Source organism: Manis pentadactyla, chromosome 7 (assembly GCF_030020395.1).
Source record: "Manis pentadactyla isolate mManPen7 chromosome 7, mManPen7.hap1, whole genome shotgun sequence".
In the NCBI taxonomy this organism is placed as follows: domain Eukaryota; kingdom Metazoa; phylum Chordata; class Mammalia; order Pholidota; family Manidae; genus Manis; species Manis pentadactyla.
In genome coordinates this window covers 11,199,651-11,220,286 of record NC_080025.1, presented here as the reverse complement: position 1 = coordinate 11,220,286, position 20,636 = coordinate 11,199,651, and the positions used below count along the sequence as shown (strand labels likewise).

General features: G+C 39.9%; 1 protein-coding gene and 1 long non-coding RNA gene across 5 annotated transcripts in view; one reads left to right on the top strand and one right to left on the bottom strand.

The window, feature by feature from the left end:
* The window catches only part of LOC118916865 (uncharacterized), a 170,810-nt gene extending 151,141 nt beyond the window's left edge, over positions 1–19,669 (top strand). For both annotated transcript variants that reach the window (XR_005026567.2, XR_008998700.1), the window contains 3 exons: positions 19,074–19,170; positions 19,295–19,383; positions 19,546–19,669. This is a non-coding gene — a long non-coding RNA (uncharacterized LOC118916865). The remainder of the gene's footprint in view (positions 1–19,073; positions 19,171–19,294; positions 19,384–19,545) is intronic.
* FAM149A (family with sequence similarity 149 member A) overlaps positions 3,408–20,636 on the bottom strand; it is a 45,147-nt gene continuing 27,918 nt past the window's right edge. For all 3 annotated transcript variants that reach the window (XM_036894137.2, XM_036894140.2, XM_036894138.2), the window contains exons 7-14: positions 20,316–20,506; positions 19,379–19,533; positions 16,895–16,998; positions 16,236–16,445; positions 15,578–15,698; positions 14,282–14,410; positions 14,118–14,196; positions 3,408–4,194 (exon numbers count right to left, since the gene is read on the bottom strand). In XM_036894137.2, coding sequence (XP_036750032.2) covers positions 4,121–4,194; positions 14,118–14,196; positions 14,282–14,410; positions 15,578–15,698; positions 16,236–16,445; positions 16,895–16,998; positions 19,379–19,533; positions 20,316–20,506 — 1,063 coding nt within the window. In that variant the 3' untranslated portion in view covers positions 3,408–4,120. The remainder of the gene's footprint in view (positions 4,195–14,117; positions 14,197–14,281; positions 14,411–15,577; positions 15,699–16,235; positions 16,446–16,894; positions 16,999–19,378; positions 19,534–20,315; positions 20,507–20,636) is intronic.

The following is a 20,636-nucleotide window of genomic DNA, read 5'->3' as shown; positions in this document are numbered from 1 at the left end:
AAAATCATACTGCATGTGCTCCTTTGTAGCTATCTTCTTAAACTCAAACATTATTCTTGAGAGATGAATCTATATTGCTGTGTGAAGTATTTCTCCTTATTTTTCATAGCTGTACATTATTCCATTGTTTGACTATACCACAATTTGTTCTTTTCATGGCAAATGATTGTTTCAGCTGAAATGTATGTATGTCTCCTATTAATTCTGTGTCTATGGAGAACCCTAATGTAACCACATAATTAAATTGATTCCCATGTATTTTATGTTGTTTGAGGCTATTATACATTGTATTTTTATGTTTTATTATCTGTCAGTATATAGAAATGCAAGTGAGTTTTTGTGTTGACTTTGTATTGAATGAGCTTGCTAAAATCACATTTGATTCTGAAGTGTATGTAGGTTATCTTCAGTTTTCCACCTTCATCTAAGCAGGGGTTGCACTGATTCTAGGTTCTACTTCAAGTGTTTTGAGCATTTTTAGTGTGCTCTGTTAGAGTTTAGTTCTCCAAGGTTGTCAGTTCCAAGACAGGGGCCTTTCCCAAGGCCCTTCTCTTTGACAGCCTAGAATTTGCCAAACTCTAGAACGCCACTTTTTTTTTTTTTGCCCATGATATTAACCTGAAATACTCTGATGGGAAGAAGAAACAGTATCAAATAAGGGGTTCACCCTAATGTGTTTCCCTATCTTGGAATTGGCTTTCTCTAGTTTGTGACTGATTTCTTTGTCTCTTCCCCCAAACAGCTGTTCCTTGTTCATTTATAGCTTATACGGTTCTTCTCAGTGGAAGGGTCAGTGTGGTATGAACTGTTCTTTCACACCTAGTAGTAGAATATCTCCAAATTCATGTTTAAAGCCATTTCGTATCATTTATCTCCTTGCTTTTTCTGTCCCATGTCCTGCTGGCCTCTTTGCTGTTATGCAAACCAACAGGTATGTACCTGTTTTAGGCCTGTGTATTTTTCCCTTGGTCTAGAATTTTTTTTTCATATCTTTATGGCTTCTTTTCTCATCTTCTTTGAGTCTTTGTGTAAATACTACAATAAAGGCTTCCCTGATGATTCTATCCAGAGTTGCATCTCTGTCCATCCTCTGTCACCTTACCCTATTTTGTGTCTTCATAACACTTACCGCTCTCCGACCTTATGTTTCTATCAATTTGTTGATAGCTAACTCCTCCTCCTCTAGAATCTAAGTTCTATTAGAACAGACACTGTCTTGTTCAGTCCAATGCTTAGAACAGAGTCTTACATAAAGAAGGTGCTTGATAAATATTTAATGAAATAATAAATCCATGTTTGACTGTCACATGGGAATCTCATCTTCTGAAAAAAAAAAAGATTTAATTGGAGTATTCATAAATGAGGTAAAACCCTCACAAACATGCATAGTTACATACATTTAATTCACTGGGAAAAGTTGGCTATGTAGTTAGAAATAAATGAATAACCTGTGTGTTAGAAACTGCAGAGTCGATAGTTACACACAGTATATAAAAACTGGGGATGTAAAGATTTAAAGAATGTAATGAAATTTTGAAAATTCAGCACTTTTATATTTATTAAAAATTAAAGAATTAAAGATCCTGAACAATGATCTGTAGTTATAAGAAAATGATGACAATACAAATGTAATATTCAAACGTTTCATGATATAAAATGTACCTCTTAATTAGTATAGAAATTCTATTCTAGTTCAGAATAACATCAGTATAGATACTTCTGAATTTGTAAAATCTAGCAGTTTTCTGTGGAATTCTATATGTTCTTATATTATTTTTAATTTCTGCATTCCCTGTTTGGTTTTGGATAAACTAACAGACTCTTTAATTAATGTAGTCACTATCCTTAATTTTAAACTTGATCTCAAGAGCAATTCAATTTGCCTTTTCCAATTTTTAACAGAAATTCTAAGACTCATTTATCAAAGTAGATTATTATGAGAACACAGCTCTAGTGTTTACCTATTTAGTTTGAAAAGCGCCATCCTTCATAAAAGCATTATTTACTAACCTCTAAATTTTATTTAACCTCTAAATAAAGTATTACCTTTAATACAGGTATAAAAATATATGCTATGAGCAGGTCTTCTTAAAATCAGTGGCTCAGCCAATTCTTCATCTCTGAGGTAGTTTTATCTTCTGATTAAAAATGTTTAGGAGATAATCAAAATCACTGTACTTGGTTCTATTTTTCACATTTTTTTAAATCAATGTTATAAATAATAGATTTTTGTCTGCAAAATTCTGAAGCCAAATAAGGCTACCATAAAACCTCTTCAATGGTTCTTCATAAAGAAGTAATTTATTTTGGATACTTTACCATAATGTTAGTTTCAGATGTGTATCAGTCATTTTCCCTTCTAAGAGGCCTAGGCTGATTCAGGAAGGTGTTGAACAGTTCCTGGAAGTTGACGTGGAATAGCCTGAACGGTTTTGAGAGACCAGGGTGGCTGGGAAGGGCACAGTGAGCAGGAATTAAGGACCAGAGAGCATCAGCCGGAGAGCCTTGGGCAAGGGTCTCCAGACTGCTCCCATGTCTAGGGATTGCTTGTGTTTGAGAACTGCTAAATTAAGACTGATATGTTCCTCTTGGAAATCTGTACAGCTAATGTTTAGGGATAGTTTAGAAAATTCTCAAAATTCTGCTTTGTGTAGGTAACTAAGCATTTGGAATACTACCTGGAGTTATGGAGCTGTGGCCATCTGAAAGAGGTTTGGCGACAGTGACCATCCTCACGTGCTAACGTGTTCCATTGCTATGGAAAACAGCGTAGGGAAGGGAGACGAGTGACCCGCAGAAGGCAAGGCCAAGGGCCATTTTGTGATGTCACTCAGTGAGAAAGAGCAACACTAATTCCAGCGCCAACACACTTTTTAGTTTCCACACATCTGTACATTGGCAAAGATCCTCTCTTCATTCAACCAGAAATGTGTCTGCAAACAATGTACATTTACATGATGATAGATAGATATAGATAAAGCTTCATTTTGGATTAATGAAAGTTAGACTGATAAATATAATTATCTGATAGAAAAGAAGAAATGGTGATGTGAGACCTGAGAATATCAAAATGAATCTAAGGACTGAAATCACAATAAAGGAAAATAACTTGCCGGAAGAAGAAACCAAGAAAATGGCCCAGGAGCATTGCCTCTAGTTGATCCTTTCTCCTCTAATATGTTCCATTGTCTGTATTAAGGTCAGATAGGGATGTGTGTGCTCTGAAGGGACATGAAACCGGGCAAGAGGACAGAGTGCAGAGAGCTGCTGCCTTAGACAGAGGGGCCTGGGAAGGCTCTACTGCAGGGGCGACATCTGAGCAAAGGCCACACTGTGGTGAGCTAAGGAGGCCCCGCCCCAAAGCCTTCCCTCCCAGGGACGAACACTTCCATTGAAAACGACAAAGATGAAACCATTGGTGATACATTTTAATTGTTTCTATTCAGCTTTAAAAATCAGTCAGTTTGGGATGCTTTTAAATAAACTGCCTGAATTTGAACGTGAAAACTTGTAAAACAGAATTGGCTTGGAACACTTAGCCACTGATGTTCCTTGAGGTTCGTGACTTAAGTACTTTTTCCAGAAGGCATAAGGAAGTCAGCATGATGACTAGAACAATCTGAATCTTAGTCAAACTGGCATATTGTACCCAAGATGACTTTGCTATTTTTTAAAGAACAGAGAGAGTAAGGTCTGTTAATAACTTAAGGTTTTGATGGAATTAATAATTCAATGAGACAACAATATGTCAAGACACAAGTTACAAAATGGCATATTCCTAGATGATAACGCTCTCATGTAGTAAGTAGTTATGTGTGTGTTTGTGTATAGTTGATAAAATGATGGATCAGCAACACATACTAGATTCTTCTGAGCAAACCGTGAAGAACCTTTACTGGAATGCTTCCATGATAGGAGGTTGGTGAGTGAGACTTGTATTCGCTGTGCAATGCAAAGTGGTCAAAATTAAGTTCTTTGTTTGCATTTCTCTCAGTCTAACACCTCAGTCAGTCAGACAAGCAGATACATTGTATAATACTTGTTCTTCCATGTATCAAGTGATAAATGGTGTAGAGGCTTGGAAGACTCCAGCAAGCACTCTAGTTCTGGTGAAGTAACATCAGGATGCCACTTGGAATCTCTTTCTTGAACTCAGAGTTGTCTTCTGAAAAGATTTAGATGGATACTGTGAACCTGAAACCCCAAAGCAAAGAGTGGTTCTCATTAAAACATTAAAAAAATTCCAGCTCTCAAAAAGATTATTTTGTACATTCTGTGCAGATGATATTTATAAAAGAAAAACATGTTATTTTAATGTCACTTTACACAAACTAGGAAATAGTCATATGCAAAAATTGCCAGTTTGGGGGACAGGGGAAAGGAAGGTCCTCCTCTCCTTCCACCAAGCCTGGCTGCTGCCCTGTGTCTTCCGAGAGCTGATGGGTTTGCTAGAACCTGCTACTCAGAAGCGGCCGAAAGCCCGTAAGCAGCCCTTACACTGTTGGGGACACCCCCTCAGCTTCTCCTTTTTTTCTTGCCACAGAAAAAATGATAAGTTAATAGCTCCAGGGGACTTTTGACCTGGAAGCAAAGGTTAGTTAAGAGTGCAGATTTGAGAGGAGGTAGCCAAGATGGCGGCGTGAGTAGAGCAGCGGAAATCTCCTCCCAAAACCACATGTATCTATGAAAATATAACAAAGACAACTCTTCCTAGAATAAAAAGACCAGACGACACAGGACACCATCCAGACCACATCCGCACCTGAGAGAACCCAGCGCCTCGCGAAGGGGGTAAGATACAAGCCCCGGTCCCGCGGGAGCCGAGCGCCCCTCCCCCCAGCTCCCGGCGGGAGAAGAGCAGGCAGAGCGGGAGGGAGACGGAGCCCAGGACTGCCGAACACCCAGCCCCAGCCATCCGGGCCAGAGTGCAGGGTGCTCGATACTAGGAAAACAGGGCAGCAAGAACAGTGAGCAGGCACTGGAGGCTGGGCGACAGAGGGCATAAGAAAAGCGAGTGGCCATTTTTTTTTTTTTTGTCTTTTTTGTTTTGTTTTGACAGGTGCTTTTTGGAAGTCTTTCTTAAAAGGGCAGGGCGGGACACTTAATCCAGAGGTAGGGAATCCAGGGATCTCTGGGCACCCTAACCCCTGGGCTGCAGGGAGCAGGGAGGCCCCTTACGGAGATAAATAGCCTCCCAGCAGCTCCTGCTCCAACGCGACTCCACCACTTTGGAGCAGCTGCCCGAGCCAGGCCACGCCCACAGCAACAGCGGAGATTAACTCCATAGCAGCCGGGCAGGAAGCAGAAGCCCTGTCTGCACGCAGCGGCCCAGCACAAGCCACTAGAGGTCGCTGTTCTCCCAGGAGAGGAGGGCCACAAACCAACAAGAAGGGAAGTTCTTCCAGCCGTCACTCGTCCCAGCTCTGCAAACTACTCCTATCACCATGAAAAGGCAAAGCTACAGGCAGACAAAAAGATCACAGAGACAACACCAGAGAAGGAGACAGACCTAACCAGTCTTCCTGACAAAGAATTCAAAATAAGAATCATAAACATGCTGACAGAGATGCAGAGAAATACGCAAGAGAAATGGGATGAAGTCCGGAGGGAGATCACAGATGCCAGAAAGGAGATCGCAGAAATGAAACAAACTCTGGAAGGGTTTATGAGCAGAATGGATAGGATGCAAGAGGCCATTGATGGAATTGAAATCAGAGAACAGGAACGCATAGAAGCTGACATAAAGAGAGAGAGACAAAAGGATCTCCAGGAATGAAACAATATTAAGAGAACTGTGTGACCAATCCAAAAGGAACAATATCCGTATTATAGGGGTCCCAGAAGAAGAAGAGAGAGGAAAAGGGATGGAAAGTATCTTGGAAGAAATAATTGCAGAAAACTTCCCCAAACTGGGGGAGGAAATAATCGAACAGACCACGGAAATACACAGAACCCCCAACAGAAAGCATCCAAGGAGGACAACACCAAGACACATAATAATTAAAATGGCAAACATCAAGGACAAGGAGAGTTTTAAAGGCAGCTAGAGAGAAAAAGGTCACCTATAAAGGAAAACCCATCAGGCTAACATCAGACTTCTCGACAGAAACCCTACAGGCCAGAAGAGAATGGCATGATATATTAAATGCAATGAAACAGAAGGGCCCTGAACCAAGGACACTGTATCCAGCACAACTATCATTCAAATATGACGGTGGGATTAAACAATTCCCAGACAAAAGCTGAGGGAATTTGCTTCCCACAAACCACCTCTACAGGACATCTCACAGGGACTGCTCTAGATGGGAGCACTCCTAGAAAGACCACAGAACAAAACACCCAACATATGAAGAATCAAGGAGGAGGAATAAGAAGGGAGAGAAGAAAAGAATCTCCAGACAGTGTATATAACAGCTCAATAAGCGAGCTAAGTTAGGCAGTAAGATACTAAATGGGCTAACCTTGAACCTTTGGTAACCATGAATTTAAAGCCTGCAATGGCAATAAGTACATATCTTTCAATAGTCACCCTAAATGTTAATGGACTGAATGCACCAATCAAAAGACACAGAGTAACAGAATGGATAAAAAAGCAAGACCCATCTATATGCTGCTTACAAGAAACGCACCTCAAACCCAAAGACATGTACAGACTAAAAGTCAAGGGATGGAAAAACATATTTCAGGCAAACAACAGTGAGAAGAAAGCAGGGGTTGCAGTACTAATATCAGACAAAATAGACTTCAAAACAAAGAAAGTAACAAGAGATAAAGAAGGACACTACATAATGATAAAGGGCTCAGTCAAACAAGAGGATATAACCATTCTAAATATATATGCACCCAACACAGGAGCACCAGCATATGTGAAACAAATACTAACAGAACTAAAGGGGGAAATAGACTGCAATGCATTCATTCTAGGAGACTTCAACACACCACTCACCCCAAAGGATAGATCCACTGGGCAGAAAATAAGTAAGGACACGGAAGCACTGAACAACACAGTAGAGCAGATGGACCTAATAGACATCTATAGAACTCTACAACCAAAAGCAACAGGATATACATTCTTCTCAAGTGCACATGGAACATTCTCCACAATAGACCACATACTAGGCCACAAAAAGAGCCTCAGTAAATTCCAAAAGACTGAAATCCTACCAAGCAACTTTTCAGAACACAAAGGCATAAAACTAGAAATAAACTGTACAAAGAAAGCAAAGAGGCTCACAAACACATGGAGGCTTAACAACACGCTCCTAAATAATCAATGGATCAATGACCAAATCAAAATGGAGATACAGCAATATATGGAAACAAATGACAACAATAACACTAAGCCCCAACTTCTGTGGGACACAGCAAAAGCAGTCTTAAGAGGAAAGTATATAGCAATCCAAGGATATTTAAAAAAGGAAGAACAATCCCAAATGAATGGTCTAATGTCACAATTATCGAAATTGGAAAAAGAAGAACAGATGAGGCCTAAGGTCAGCAGAAGGAGGGACATAATAAAGATCAGAGAAGAAATAAATAAAATTGAGAAGAATAAAACAATAGCAAAAATCAATGAAACCAAGAGCTGGTTCTTCGAGAAAATAAACAAAATAGATAAGCCTTTAGCCAGACTTATTAAGAGGAAAAGAGAGTCAACACAAATCAACAGTATCAGAAACGAGAAAGGAAAAATCACGACGGACCCCACAGAAATACAAAGAATTATTAGAGAATACTATGAAAACCTATATGCTAACAAGCTGGGAAACCTAGGAGAAATGGACAACTTCCTAGAAAAATACAACCTTCCAAGACTGACCCAGAAAGAAACAGAAAATCTAAACAGACCAATTACCAGCAACGAAATTGAAGCGGTAATTAAAAAACTACCAAAGAACAAAACCCCCGGGCCAGATGGATTTACCTCGGAATTTTATGAGACATACAGGGAAGACATAATACCCATTCTCCTTAAAGTTTTCCAAAAAATAGAGGAGGAGGGTATACTCCCAAACTCATTATATGAAGCTAACATCACCCTAATACCAAAACCAGGCAAAGACCCCACCAAAAAATAAAACTACAGACCAATATCCCTGATGAACATAGATGCAAAAATACTCAACAAAATATTAGCAAACCGAATTCAAAAATACATCAAAAGGATCATACACCATGACCAAGTGGGATTCATCCCAGGGATGCAAGGATGGTACAACATTCGAAAGTCCATCAACATCATCCACCACATCAACAAAAAGAAAGACAAAAACCACATGATCATCTCCATAGATGCTGAAAAAGCATTTGACAAAGTTCAACATCCATTCATGATAAAAACTCTCCGCAAAATGGGAATAGAGGGCAAGTACCTCAACATAATAAAGGCCATCTATGATAAAACCACAGCCAACATTATATTGAACAGCAAGAAGCTGAAAGCATTTCCTCTGAGATCGGGAACTAGACAGGGATGCCCACTCTCCCCACTGTTATTTAACATAGTACTGGAGGTCCTAGCCACGGCAATCAGACAAAACAAAGAAATACAAGGAATCCAGATTGGTAAAGAAGAAGTTAAACTGTCACTATTTGCAGATGGCATGATACTGTACATAAAAAACCCTAAAGACTCCACCCCAAAACTACTAGAACTGATATCGGAATACAGCAAAGTTGCAGGATACAAAATCAACACACAGAAATCTGTGGCTTTCCTATATACTAACAATGCACCAACAGAAAGAGAAATTAGGAAAACAACTCCATTCACAATTGCCTCAAAAAAAATAAAATACCTAGGAATAAACCTAACCAAAGAAGTGAAAGACTTACACTCTGAAAACTACAAGTCACTCTTAAGAGAAATTAAAGGGGACACTAACAGATGGAAACTCATCCCATGCTCGCGGCTAGGAAGAATTAATATCGTCAAAATGGCCATCCTGCCCAAAGCAATATACAGATTTGATGCAATCCCTATGAAACTACCAGCAACATTCTTCAATGAACTGGAACAAATAATTCAAAAATTCATATGGAAGCACCAAAGACCCCGAATAGCCAAAGCAATCCTGAGAAAGAAGAATAAAGTAGGGGGGGATCTCACTCCCCAACTTCAAGCTCTACTATAAAGCCATAGTAATCAAGACAATTTGGTACTGGCACAAGAACAGAGCCACAGACCAATGGAACAGACTAGAGAATCCAGACATTAACCCAGACATATATGGTCAATTAATATTTGATAAAGGAGCCCTGGACATACAATGGCGAAATGATAGTCTCTTCAACAGATGGTGTTGGCAAAACTGGACAGCTACATGTAGGAGAATGAAACTGGACCATTGTCTAACCCCATATACAAAAGTAAACTCAAAATGGATCAAAGACCTGAATGTAAGTCATGAAACCATTAAACTCTTGGAAGAGAACATAGGCAAAAACCTCTTAGACATAAACATGAGTGACCTCTTCTTAAACATATCTTCCCGGGCAAGGAAAACAACAGCAAAAATGAATAAGTGGGACTATATTAAGCTGAAAAGCTTCTGTACAGCAAAAGACACCATCAGTAGAACAAAAAGGATCCCTACAGTATGGGAGAATATATTTGAAAATGACACATCCGATAAAGGCTTGACGTCCACAATATATAAAGAGCTCACACGCCTCAACAAACAAAAAACAAATAACCCAATTAAAAAATGGGCAGAGGAACTTAATAGACAGTTCTCCAAAAAAGAAATACAGATGTCCAACAGACACATGAAAAGATGCTCCACATCGCTAATTATTAGAAAAATGCAAATTAAAACTACAATGAGGTATCACCTCACACCAGTAAGGATGGCTGCCATCCAAAAGACAGACAACAACAAATGTTGGCGAGGCTGTGGAGAAAGGGGAACCCTCCTACACTGCTGGTGGGAATGTAAATTAGTTCAACCATTGTGGAAAGCAGTATGGACATACATCAAAATGCTTAAAACAGACTTACCATTTGACCCAGGAATTGCACTCCTAGGAATTTACCCTAAGAATGCAGCAATCAAGTATGAGAAAGATCAGTGCACCCCTATGTTTATCGCAGCACTATTTACAATAGCCAAGAATTGGAAGCAACCTAAATGTCCATCGATAGATGAATGGATAAAGAAGATGTGGTACATATACACAATGGAATACTACTCAGCCATAAGAAAAGGGCAAATCCTACCATTTGCAGCAACATGGATGGAGCTGGAGGGTAATATACTTAGTGAAACAAGCCAAGCGGAGAAAGAGAAATACCAAATGAGTTCACTCATCTGTGGAATATAAGAACAAAGGAAAAACTGAAGGAACAAAACAGCAGCAGAATCACAGAAGTCAAGAATGGACTAACAGGTACCAAAGGGAAAGGGAGTGGGGAGGATGGGTCAGTAGGTAGGGATAAGGGGGGGGGTAAAGAAGGGGGGTATTAAGATTAGCATGCATGGGGGGGTGGGAGAAAGGGGAGGGCTGTACAACACAGAGAAGGCAAGTAGTGATTGTACAACATTTTGCTATGCTGATGGACAGTGACTGTAAAGGGGTTTATAGGGGAGACCTGGTATAGGGGAGAGCCTAGTAGACATAATATTCATCATGTAAGTGTAGATTAATAATACCAAAAAAAAAAAAAAAAGGCAGTTCCTTTGTGGTGACCTCTAATGAGTTCTACACAATGATATAAAGGACATATAAAAGTGTAGGCAAAGGGTCTGTTTGTGTTTATACAGAGGATCAAAGCCTAATTTGGCTACCCCGAAAATGAACTAAGATACGATATGAAAAAGAACTTCCAACATCTGCACCCTCTGGAAGACTCATGCCAGAAGATGATCATCAAAAAACCCCAACAAAGATCCACGCACTGCTACAGCTGTAGATGCACTCATCCCACCAGCTCCTGGACTTGCCATGGGAATGAGGAAGGAGATATCTAAGCTGGCCTGTGCATACAGTAAAACAACAAATTTGACTGGATCTATACTGTTGGAACTCAACCAAGAATTAGGAGAAGTGCAAATTGTAGCGCTCCAAAATCTTACAACTACAGACTATTTACTGTTAAAAGAACATATGGGATGTGAACAGTGCCCAGGAATGGGTTGTTTTAATTTGTCTGATTTTTCTCAAACTATTCAAATTCAGTTAGATAATAACCATCATATCACTGATAAGTTTTCACAAATGCCTAGGGTGCCTAACTGGTTTTCTTGGTTTCACTGGAGATGGCTGGTAATTACAGGTATGCTTTGGTTATGTAACTATACTCCTATTATGTTAATGTGTGTGCACAATTTAAGTAGTAGCTTAAAATCTATACATGCTGAAGTTACTCTACAAGAAGATATGTCAAAGAAATAATCAATCTTCCCATGTTTTCTCCCGCCTGCTACTTCTATAGCTTTTCTTCTTCCTTCCTAATTACAACGAATTCTTAAATAGAATTCGTGCCTCATATCAAATTTACCAAGTATCATAACTCCTCCAAGTGGTAAAGATACCTCAAGACAAATGCTGGGTATAGAAGCCACAGGGCATAAATATGCAAAGAAATAAAAAGCTAACCATTTCAAACAATAAGGCTTCTCTCTCACTTACCAACTTAACATTTCCCTGTATGGCCCCGGAAGATGACTGGTTAGCCAGAGACGGGTAAGATTCCTCAAGGGAGGAACAACCTAAGACAGGCACAGTCGCAGGGGGGCCATCAGGTGAGAAATTGGGGATCAACAGAGGTGAGGCTTAGAACCTCACCCTCCCTGTTCTGAGAGAAATCTTCTGCATATGATGTGGATGTTTTATTGCCCTTGTCTAGCTTGGATTAACACATAGTCTACAGGCACACACCTGATCATCTACATTTGCTCTCTTACAACACTAAACTATGTTTTCTACCTTTATGTTGTATCTACCTACCACTTCAGCATTTTATTAAAAATAATAAAGAGAGAAATGTGGTATCCACATATAAATCAAGTATAAAAATCAAATGTGTATTCATATTTGAACTGACTGTTTATAGTTCATAATGCATGAGCAAAACCAAAAGTTTCTGTGATGACTGCCCTTGTACTGTTCACCATGTAACTTATTCACTATGTAAGAATTTGTTCTCCATGTAAGAACTTGTTCGTTATGCTTCAGAAGATGATTGGAGACTGACGAAAATTAGGCTTGGGGTGGATTAATGATTGTGCATTGAGCATTGACTCCCCTATACAGAATTTTATTGTTGTTAACAACCAACCATTTGATCAATAAATATGAGAGATGCCCTCACAACAACAACAACAAAAAAGTACACACTTCCAATTGTAAAATGAATAAGTAACCGGGATGTAATGTATAGCATAAGGAATATAGTCAAAATATTGTAACAACTTGGTATGGTGATAGCTGGTACCTAGAATTATCATGTATATAAATGTTGAATCACTGTTGTACACCTGAAACTAATGTAATGTAATACTGTGTGTCAACTACCCTTCAATAAAAAATAATTATCTACAAAGAAAAAAAGAAAAAAGAGTGCAGATTTAAAATAAATTCAGAGCCCATTTCCCTCTCCTGGCGTCTACTCCTGTGTGACCAGCAAACTATTAGCCATCTCCAGTTAGCACGCTGCCATCCCATCACCAAAACAGAATTCATCAAAATTGCCGAGTTCTCTCTTTCAGCACCACTGGCCACTGGCCACGAACAAAGTCATATTTATCAGCCTCCCCTCCTTTCTCTCTCACATACTATATGATCTTCACCCTGATTCGTGTGGCTTACGCCTCCTCCAGGAAGTCCCTCTACCCCGTCACTCACCTGCATTTACAGTGAGGTGGCCCTGCTCAGCACTCTAATGGCCCCATCTCCCCCCACTTGACTGAATGTTCCTTGGGGCTCAGACCCAAATGCCCTTGGTGTGTGAATGCCAGCCTTTAGCATGGAACTTTTAGCACAGAGTGAGCACATGGTATGTTGTCATTTATTAATAAATAAACTTGGATGCACACTTTACCCCAGACCATCTACAATTATGTTCAAAGGAATATCTGATAATATAGCATGGCAGCCTTTTAGATAAGGAACTATTGTCACTGACCATGACAGCTAATGCTGCTGGGGAATTTACAAGAAAAAAGCAGTAAGAAGTCAAAGCAACCTAGAGGAAAATCGTAAGGGGCTAAAAAACCTTTGCCATCCATACGCTACAGAACTATCGAAGGGCTTATGTAAACAACGAAAAACTGAGTTGTACCAGTGCTTAAGCTGTACTAGGTTTACTTTTAAATTATTAAGTATTTCCTTAAAACAGAAAATATCCTTTACATTTCAGATTATCTGTGATGCAAACGATTCATAACTTGGGGCAAATAATGTATGTCTGGCACCTAGCTAGGTCCTTTCCATACACTTTTTCCAATAATTTTTTATCCACCCAGCTTGGTATAAAGGAAGGACTGAGTCCCAGAGAGGCTGAGGCCCTCTTAGGATGCTGGCATGCAGGAAAGCCCTGTGGACACCGAGCACTTGATTCCAGACTGCCACACCTCATAATAGTGCTCTGTGGCCTCCATGAACAAAAATGTTGGTAAACAGTTTTGAGAAATTAACACATTGCTGGCCTAAATTCAGATGAGAAACTTCATTCTTCAAGTAGCATTCCCGGCTGAGAATAAGCACTTAGCTGCAAAACTCTGCATCATAAAATAGAGTATTTGTATCAATTTTATGAGGCATTTTTACAAGTGGATCTTCATGGAAACTAAGATTAGGTTTTCATTTAGAAGAAAAGCATGAAACTATATATAGCAGAGACATCAGTTTCTCCTAAGACTCACAAGACAGCATCTTTCTCTTATGTAAGAGTGAGACCCCAAATGTAGAGTGTTTGTTTGAGCAGTAAGTGCTTATGTGTATTTTGCTCTTTATGGCAATTTCTGGGGTCTAGACATAGACCACACCCCCTGGTATTTCCTCTTACGTGTCCAAAATAGTCCAATCAAGGTACATAATCTTCAAATTCTCCTTCCAAAACTTGTAACCTCACACATCACATCATTTATATATATATATATTTGAAGAACCCTGACCTGTCAGAAAACTTTGGCCTGTCCACGTGTGACCAGCAAACTCCATCAGGGTCAAGGAGCCTTTTTGAGGAGTATCTGACTGGTAGGAGAAAAATAAAAATGAGGGATGAGATGTATTGTTTCAAATGTTTTTAAAAATCAAAGTTAGAGTAGAGACAACCTACCTGAAATGTATGTGTTGTGCTGGGTCTTGAAAACCGCTCTGTGGTCAGAGATCTTTCTCGAAGAGGGGACCGTTCTAAACTGTCAGGAATTGCACTTAACACTTGGTTTTGTGGATGCCTTCCTCGGTACTAAATGAAGGATAATAGGTTTTTATTTAAAATCAACTTAGTCCTTAAAAAGGCAAAAGAAAATCTATATATGCTCCAACAATTCCCTCATTTAATCATTCAATCATTTGCCCACTTGAAAGCTTTTATTTAGGTATTTGCTGAGCATAGGACCTACCAAGCACAAATATGAAAATATAATTATGTAATTCTATTATTTAACCTGATGGAGTAGAGTGCCCTAATAGGTAAACATGGATTAAAAACCTCAACCACCTAAAATTCTTAATATTAAATTTTAAGAGGAATGTAATTCCTCATTTGGGAATGACCAGACTTTTTATGTGCTGTTTCCAATCTCTTATGATTTTAATATTCAAATGTTCAACATGAACACTTTGAAACTCTTGCCTTCTGCAAGTAGGTTCTATTGCTGTGCTCAAGGAGGCACAAGAAATGCAAGAGAAAACATTGCCTCTGCCGGTTTTTCTCTCCTGGGCCTTTATGTTCCCACAACTGGGGTCTCTCTGTGGTTATAAGGTAGACAAGTGAGTGAAGTGAAGAGTCACTGCAAGTCTGGGGGAAATCTGGTCAGGCATATGAGCAAGGTTTCCCAGAGCTGCTGTCATCGCATGGCTGAGCTGAGCTGGGGTGAAGAACATACTGCCTCTACCTTGCAATGAACATGGTACAGATGAGCTATAAAAATGAGAGCAGATAAAAATGGCTGGTATATTTTACTGAGCTCTCAATTTATGTTAGGTATTATTTAACACCTACAACTTCATTTAATCCTTATAACCATTCTTTGAGGTAGGAATCATTATTGCTCTTTTATGAATGAGAAAATTAAGGCTCAGGGAGATTAACTTGTACCAAATCATAGAGAGAGTTTGTGTGGCAGGATTCAAACATAGATCTACCTGTCTTCTGATGGACCTAATTATACCATCCTGACCATCAGCCTTGACACCTTGACTTTCTGATTTAGTTCAAGCCATGTTTTCTTTTTTCACAAAACAGTGAACTAACCTCCTATAAATTCTTACAAACCATTTACTTTCAGGAAACAGATTGTGGAGACATCTTATGTTACTGAGTTCATTTGGAAGTGCCAAATTTATATTTTGTTTGTTTTCCAATAGACTGTCTAAATGGTGCACTTAAATATAATGACATCTGTCTTACAGAAAGAGGGCGAGGTCCGGGAACTGCCACACTTGGCTCACCCATCTCTGAGCCTATTGGGGGTAACCTGCTCCGTGAGGCCTGAAGTGTTGGGGAGCACACGTGGTCGAGGCTGGCTTGCCTGTAAACACAACACATGACTGAGCACCCGGGCGCAAAGACAGACAGGGACAGTCCTTACCACGAAGCCCCTAGGAAGGCAATGCTTTGGTGCCAATCCCTAAGGTCAAACACTTTTCTGAAACTCTCTGAAACTCCTTCCATAGAGCCAAACACATCCTTAGAAATAAATAAAAACTAAAAGGTATATATCCCTTTTGGCTTTATGGCATTTTATGTACATGAATTTATTTAAACCCCGCAATAAGGAGGTATTAGTTATGTAATTTAGGAGTATTAAGTAATTATTAGTTTTACAGATGAGGTCACTAAAACACATTCAAGACCACCTCAGTACTGGAGTTTCAGTTCTCCTAGCTGCCTGTGCCCGACTTTTATATTCTAGCGTCCAGCTAAGCATGCTAGTGGCACAAATTAATGAACTACATAGAAAAGTGTGCACAGAATCCACCAGAGAATGCGTTGTCCAGAACAACCCCTCAGCCCTCATAGACCGGCGTCTCTGTCCCCTCTGCCTACCATGAAGGAAACGACTCACAGTTTTGATCCCCGAAGGACTTCATCACTGTACACACAGGGGGTTTTCATTCTCTGTGACTCTGCAGTAAGGGAAGGCAGTCTTCTGTGTGCTGGCGTCTTCTTTGTGGAAGTCTGAAATCCGCGGGTGTCTGAGACGCGTCCCAACCGGTGCCGGGCCAGGCAAAGAGCACCGGCCCCGACCCCCAGGGCTTTGTCCTCGTGCTCATTCCTGGGGGAGGGAAGTCCAGGTAATTACTCTGATGGGAGCACAGGGAGAACAAGGGGCATATGTCTAGAACAGTGCCTGGCATGTAGAGGGTCCTCCTAAGTATTTGTTGAATAAATGGACAGACTGTCATTTCCAATTCAACTTCAGTTTCCATGAAGAAACATCCACAGGGAAGAAAGATCTGTGTTTCTCACTGTTGGACACCACACTCCATAGCCCAGAAGGTTAGTGACTCACAGCTGCACTCCCTCTTCTTCTCTGCCCTGACCTAATAGGAATCGTCTTGGGGTTGACATTAGAACAGCGTTTCGTTCTTACACACTGACCGCACCCTCCCGGCTGTGCTTGGGATCACGTGGGCTTCCCAGGACCTCATGTCCTCTGTCGTCTGCGGTGCTCAAGTGTGTGCAGCACAGGGAAGAGGCTGTGTAGTGACTGCTTATACGTACTGTGTTCTGTCTGCAAAATAGGTCGGTCTCTGCTGGAGCGGCTTTGCTTGAATTGTCATCACACTATTCAAATCACTATAAAAGTTGTTGGAGAAGCGATGAATCTGAGACAAGGAGAAACAGTAAAAATTAAAATGTATCCAGTGCCACGCCAACTACCGATGCCTATCAGGAGTCATCAGGAAACAACTGGCGTGGTCAGAGTGGCTCATCAGGAAAATTTAATAAAGAGACTACATTTTATAAAGATGTGAGACAAGAATGAACAAAGAATCACTTAATTCTCGCGGGCTGGTACCAGTGGGTCTCCGCTGCCAGCCAGCCCCTGCTAGCCCGGGTACCAGATCCCGAAAGCTTAAATTGAATCCCAGTTCTTACCGCTTCCTGCTTGGTGATCTTGGAAATTACTTTGGAGTTTTAATTTCCTAATCTTTAAGTTATGGATAAAGATACCCACAGTAACAGAGTTACTGTGAGGACTAAATTAGATAATATTAGTGAAAGCATAAAGTCAAGGCTAAATGATTAATTCACTGTTTGGCCCCATAATGTCTCCAACTGGGATTTAAAGTAATATTTAGATTCAGGCAGACAGGAAACTAGAATTCTATTCTAGTTCGAGAACAGATGTAGCAATCATATCACATTTTCCCTATGTTGAAGATATATAAAAAGAAATGCTAGAGGAATAAATTAAGACTTTTATTAAGCTGCAATTTCCACTAGAATGATTTGACTATTCCCAAAGCCTCTATTCATATTTCATTTTATTTTTACATTTAGCTTTGTTGTCAATTCATTTTAACATTTATCCAAATGTTACAACAAAATAGCCATAAAAAATTAAAAGCTATAAAAACAAAATCTCTAAAAAAGTCTCCTTAGATTTTAAAATGTCCTTATTTCTCAAGATTACTTGTATTGCCTGAGACTTAAAGGTTCTTTTCTGTGTTGCCATCAACTGTTCACTTTTGTGTGATTTCACGATACATGTTTTAATATACAAAGTAGGAAATACTTTGGACCTGCCAGAGCAGTTTAAGAGACCAGAAAATATAATAAGTGGATAGCAATTCCAATTTCTTTTGAACAGCAAAAACAAAGAAGATCTGTTTAATTCTCAGAGCTTCCTACCTCATAGATCCCACAGACAATGAAACGAGGTTTTGAGAGAGAGGGACAGATTCATGATCACAGTGCTACTAAATTGTGATGTCAGGCCCCAAACTTGTGGTCTATAGTCAAAGCTCAATCTCATCCACTCTACCGTCTACTATATTGCCTCCTCGTGTGTGTGCATGTGTGTGTGTGTGTATAGTGTAGTTCGGCATGACTTAACTTCTCCAGTTATACCATGTGTAAGTCAAGACCCTGAATCCTGCCTTATCCTTTGTCTCTGCTCCCCCACACAAGAGGAACTATGCAGAATGTAAAAGCCAAACCCCTTCACAACCACGAACAAGCTTGTGCTTTCCACCTCACCTTCCATTAGGTCTTTGGATAAAGACACAATTCAAGAAAAACTTACTGAGTGCCTAGTATACACTAGGTCCTGCGTTAAGAGCTCTCACAAATTTACATGATTTTATCTTCATAACAATCCCTTAGACAATACATTATTATCATTCTGTAGATGAGAAACAAAAGTTTAGAAAAATTGAACAGCATGACCGAGATACTTCCCCTAAAAGGCCTCCTCATTCCAAATGCCCTGGTCTTAAACAGCCGTGCCTCTGCTGTTCCCCGTACCCTCCCCCTAGCCCTCAGTCCCAGCACTGTTCCCCAAATGTGCCCCTCTTTCATCCCACCATGGCTCTGATAGCCTGAAATGACACCCTATATGTGTGTGAAGTTCACAGACTTCAACCTATGAACACCCTACTCATTTATTCATGTTTCTGCTCAAATTTTACCTCCAAGCTAAAAGACCAAGCCTCAGACTTCAAGCAGCCTAAGTCATTCTCTCTTTTATTCTCCCCATGACCACTTTTCTGCACATTGCTCACACAGTGAACACATGGCATCTGACTTGTGTTACACTTTGTTTTACTAGGTCAGAAACTATGCTTTGTTCATCTGTCTAGCTCCTCAAAACACCTGATACAGTGCACTTAGTACAAGCTCAATAAATGCTGAATGAAGCCAACAAATATTCATTGACTGCCTCCTTTCCACGTAGGAGCAAAGAAGAATGCTGGCAGCCTTCAGACTGGCTAAAATATTAGGGGATGGCATTTTGTGTCCTTAAAAATGTGGCAACAGCTCTACAACTGAAAGTAAGTGGACAGTCTCAAGCCTGAGTATCCCTACTCTAGTAAAGAATATGATGATTCTTTTAAACTCCATGAAATCATTATTTGTAAATTTTAGTCTTACTGACAGACCCAAATATCTTGATAGCAGGATTGAATAGAATGGCAGTCTGACGAAGTGAGGCCGGAGAAGCAGATGAGGAGAGACAGAGACCAGGGGAAAAGCATCTACCTGAGGTGGGTTGAGATGAGAAGCCAGGGATATGCTCCGAGTCTCAGAACTTCTGGATGGAGGAACGCTTGGCACATCTGGGTTAATACGGGGCACGAGGACATGTGGAGATTTGTTCTCAGCTGCCTTCAGCTTTTCTTTCTGTTTTTTTCCTTCTATGTCAACAGAGAAATCAATGTTATTAAGAAACATCTAATACATGTACTTAGAATTCACTGTTCAAAGAGAGCGTGTTCTTGCGTCATCATGAGTCTGCCATGGCCCCTGAGCCTTGCTACAGAGAGCGGAGACCCCACAGAGCAATTGGCTGGTGGGACACTTTCCACCTGCAGGTAATGAAATGTTTATCATTTTACTGGTAGGTTATAAACACTGGAGTAATTAAGATTCTTGGTATTTTATAATATCCCAACTAATCTGTTGGTTGGAAAAAGATTAATATTTAAATTAATTAGTACCCTACTGCACAAATTGATTATATAATACTAGCCATTAATGTCCAACGCTGACATTTCTATGATTTGTCACTTTTCAATTTCAATTAGTTTAGAGAATATTTCGTAAAGTTAAATGAAGTGAGAAAAAGCTATGTTTACATTATAATTACAAATAATGTCATGAAATGTTACACGCTAATATCCTATTGCTAGAGGTTAGTTAGGTAAATTTTTTTATTGCCACAGTAAAAAAATGTGACTTCTGCATTCTTGTGTAGTTCTGTTTTTTCCTCAGAGTGCATATATATATTATTTTTAAGACTGAAAAAACAATAATGTCCTTTCTGAAGTGAGCACAGATCCTTGTGAAAAAAAGCAGAAAACCCCCCTCCCCCCTCCCCCCAACCACGTCCTAGCTGTGGCCAGCTGGGTGGGGCACAAAACCAAGAAATGAGGGCCTTTTTTTCTCTTCATTTAGGCCAAATTCTACAAGTAAGTACCTGAGAGAGTAACTTCCCAGTTTTTTCTAATCAACTTTCGCAATATTTCTACCACATTTGTCCAGACGTGATCAAACACCTCTGCAGCCACGGCATCTTTGACGCAGTCATGTGGGGAAATGGGAGGAAGTCCGTGTTTACGCCGAGCCCTGCGATGTGGAGCTGGTTTTTGTTCAAGACATTCATCGTCACTAAGGACAAAACCCACTGAAATTACTAAAAGTATCAATGGTTAAAGTTAAAATAATGCTATCTATCAACTCATCCTTCAAACATGCATGTATATATGTACAGTATGCATATATAAATAGAACATTCTCT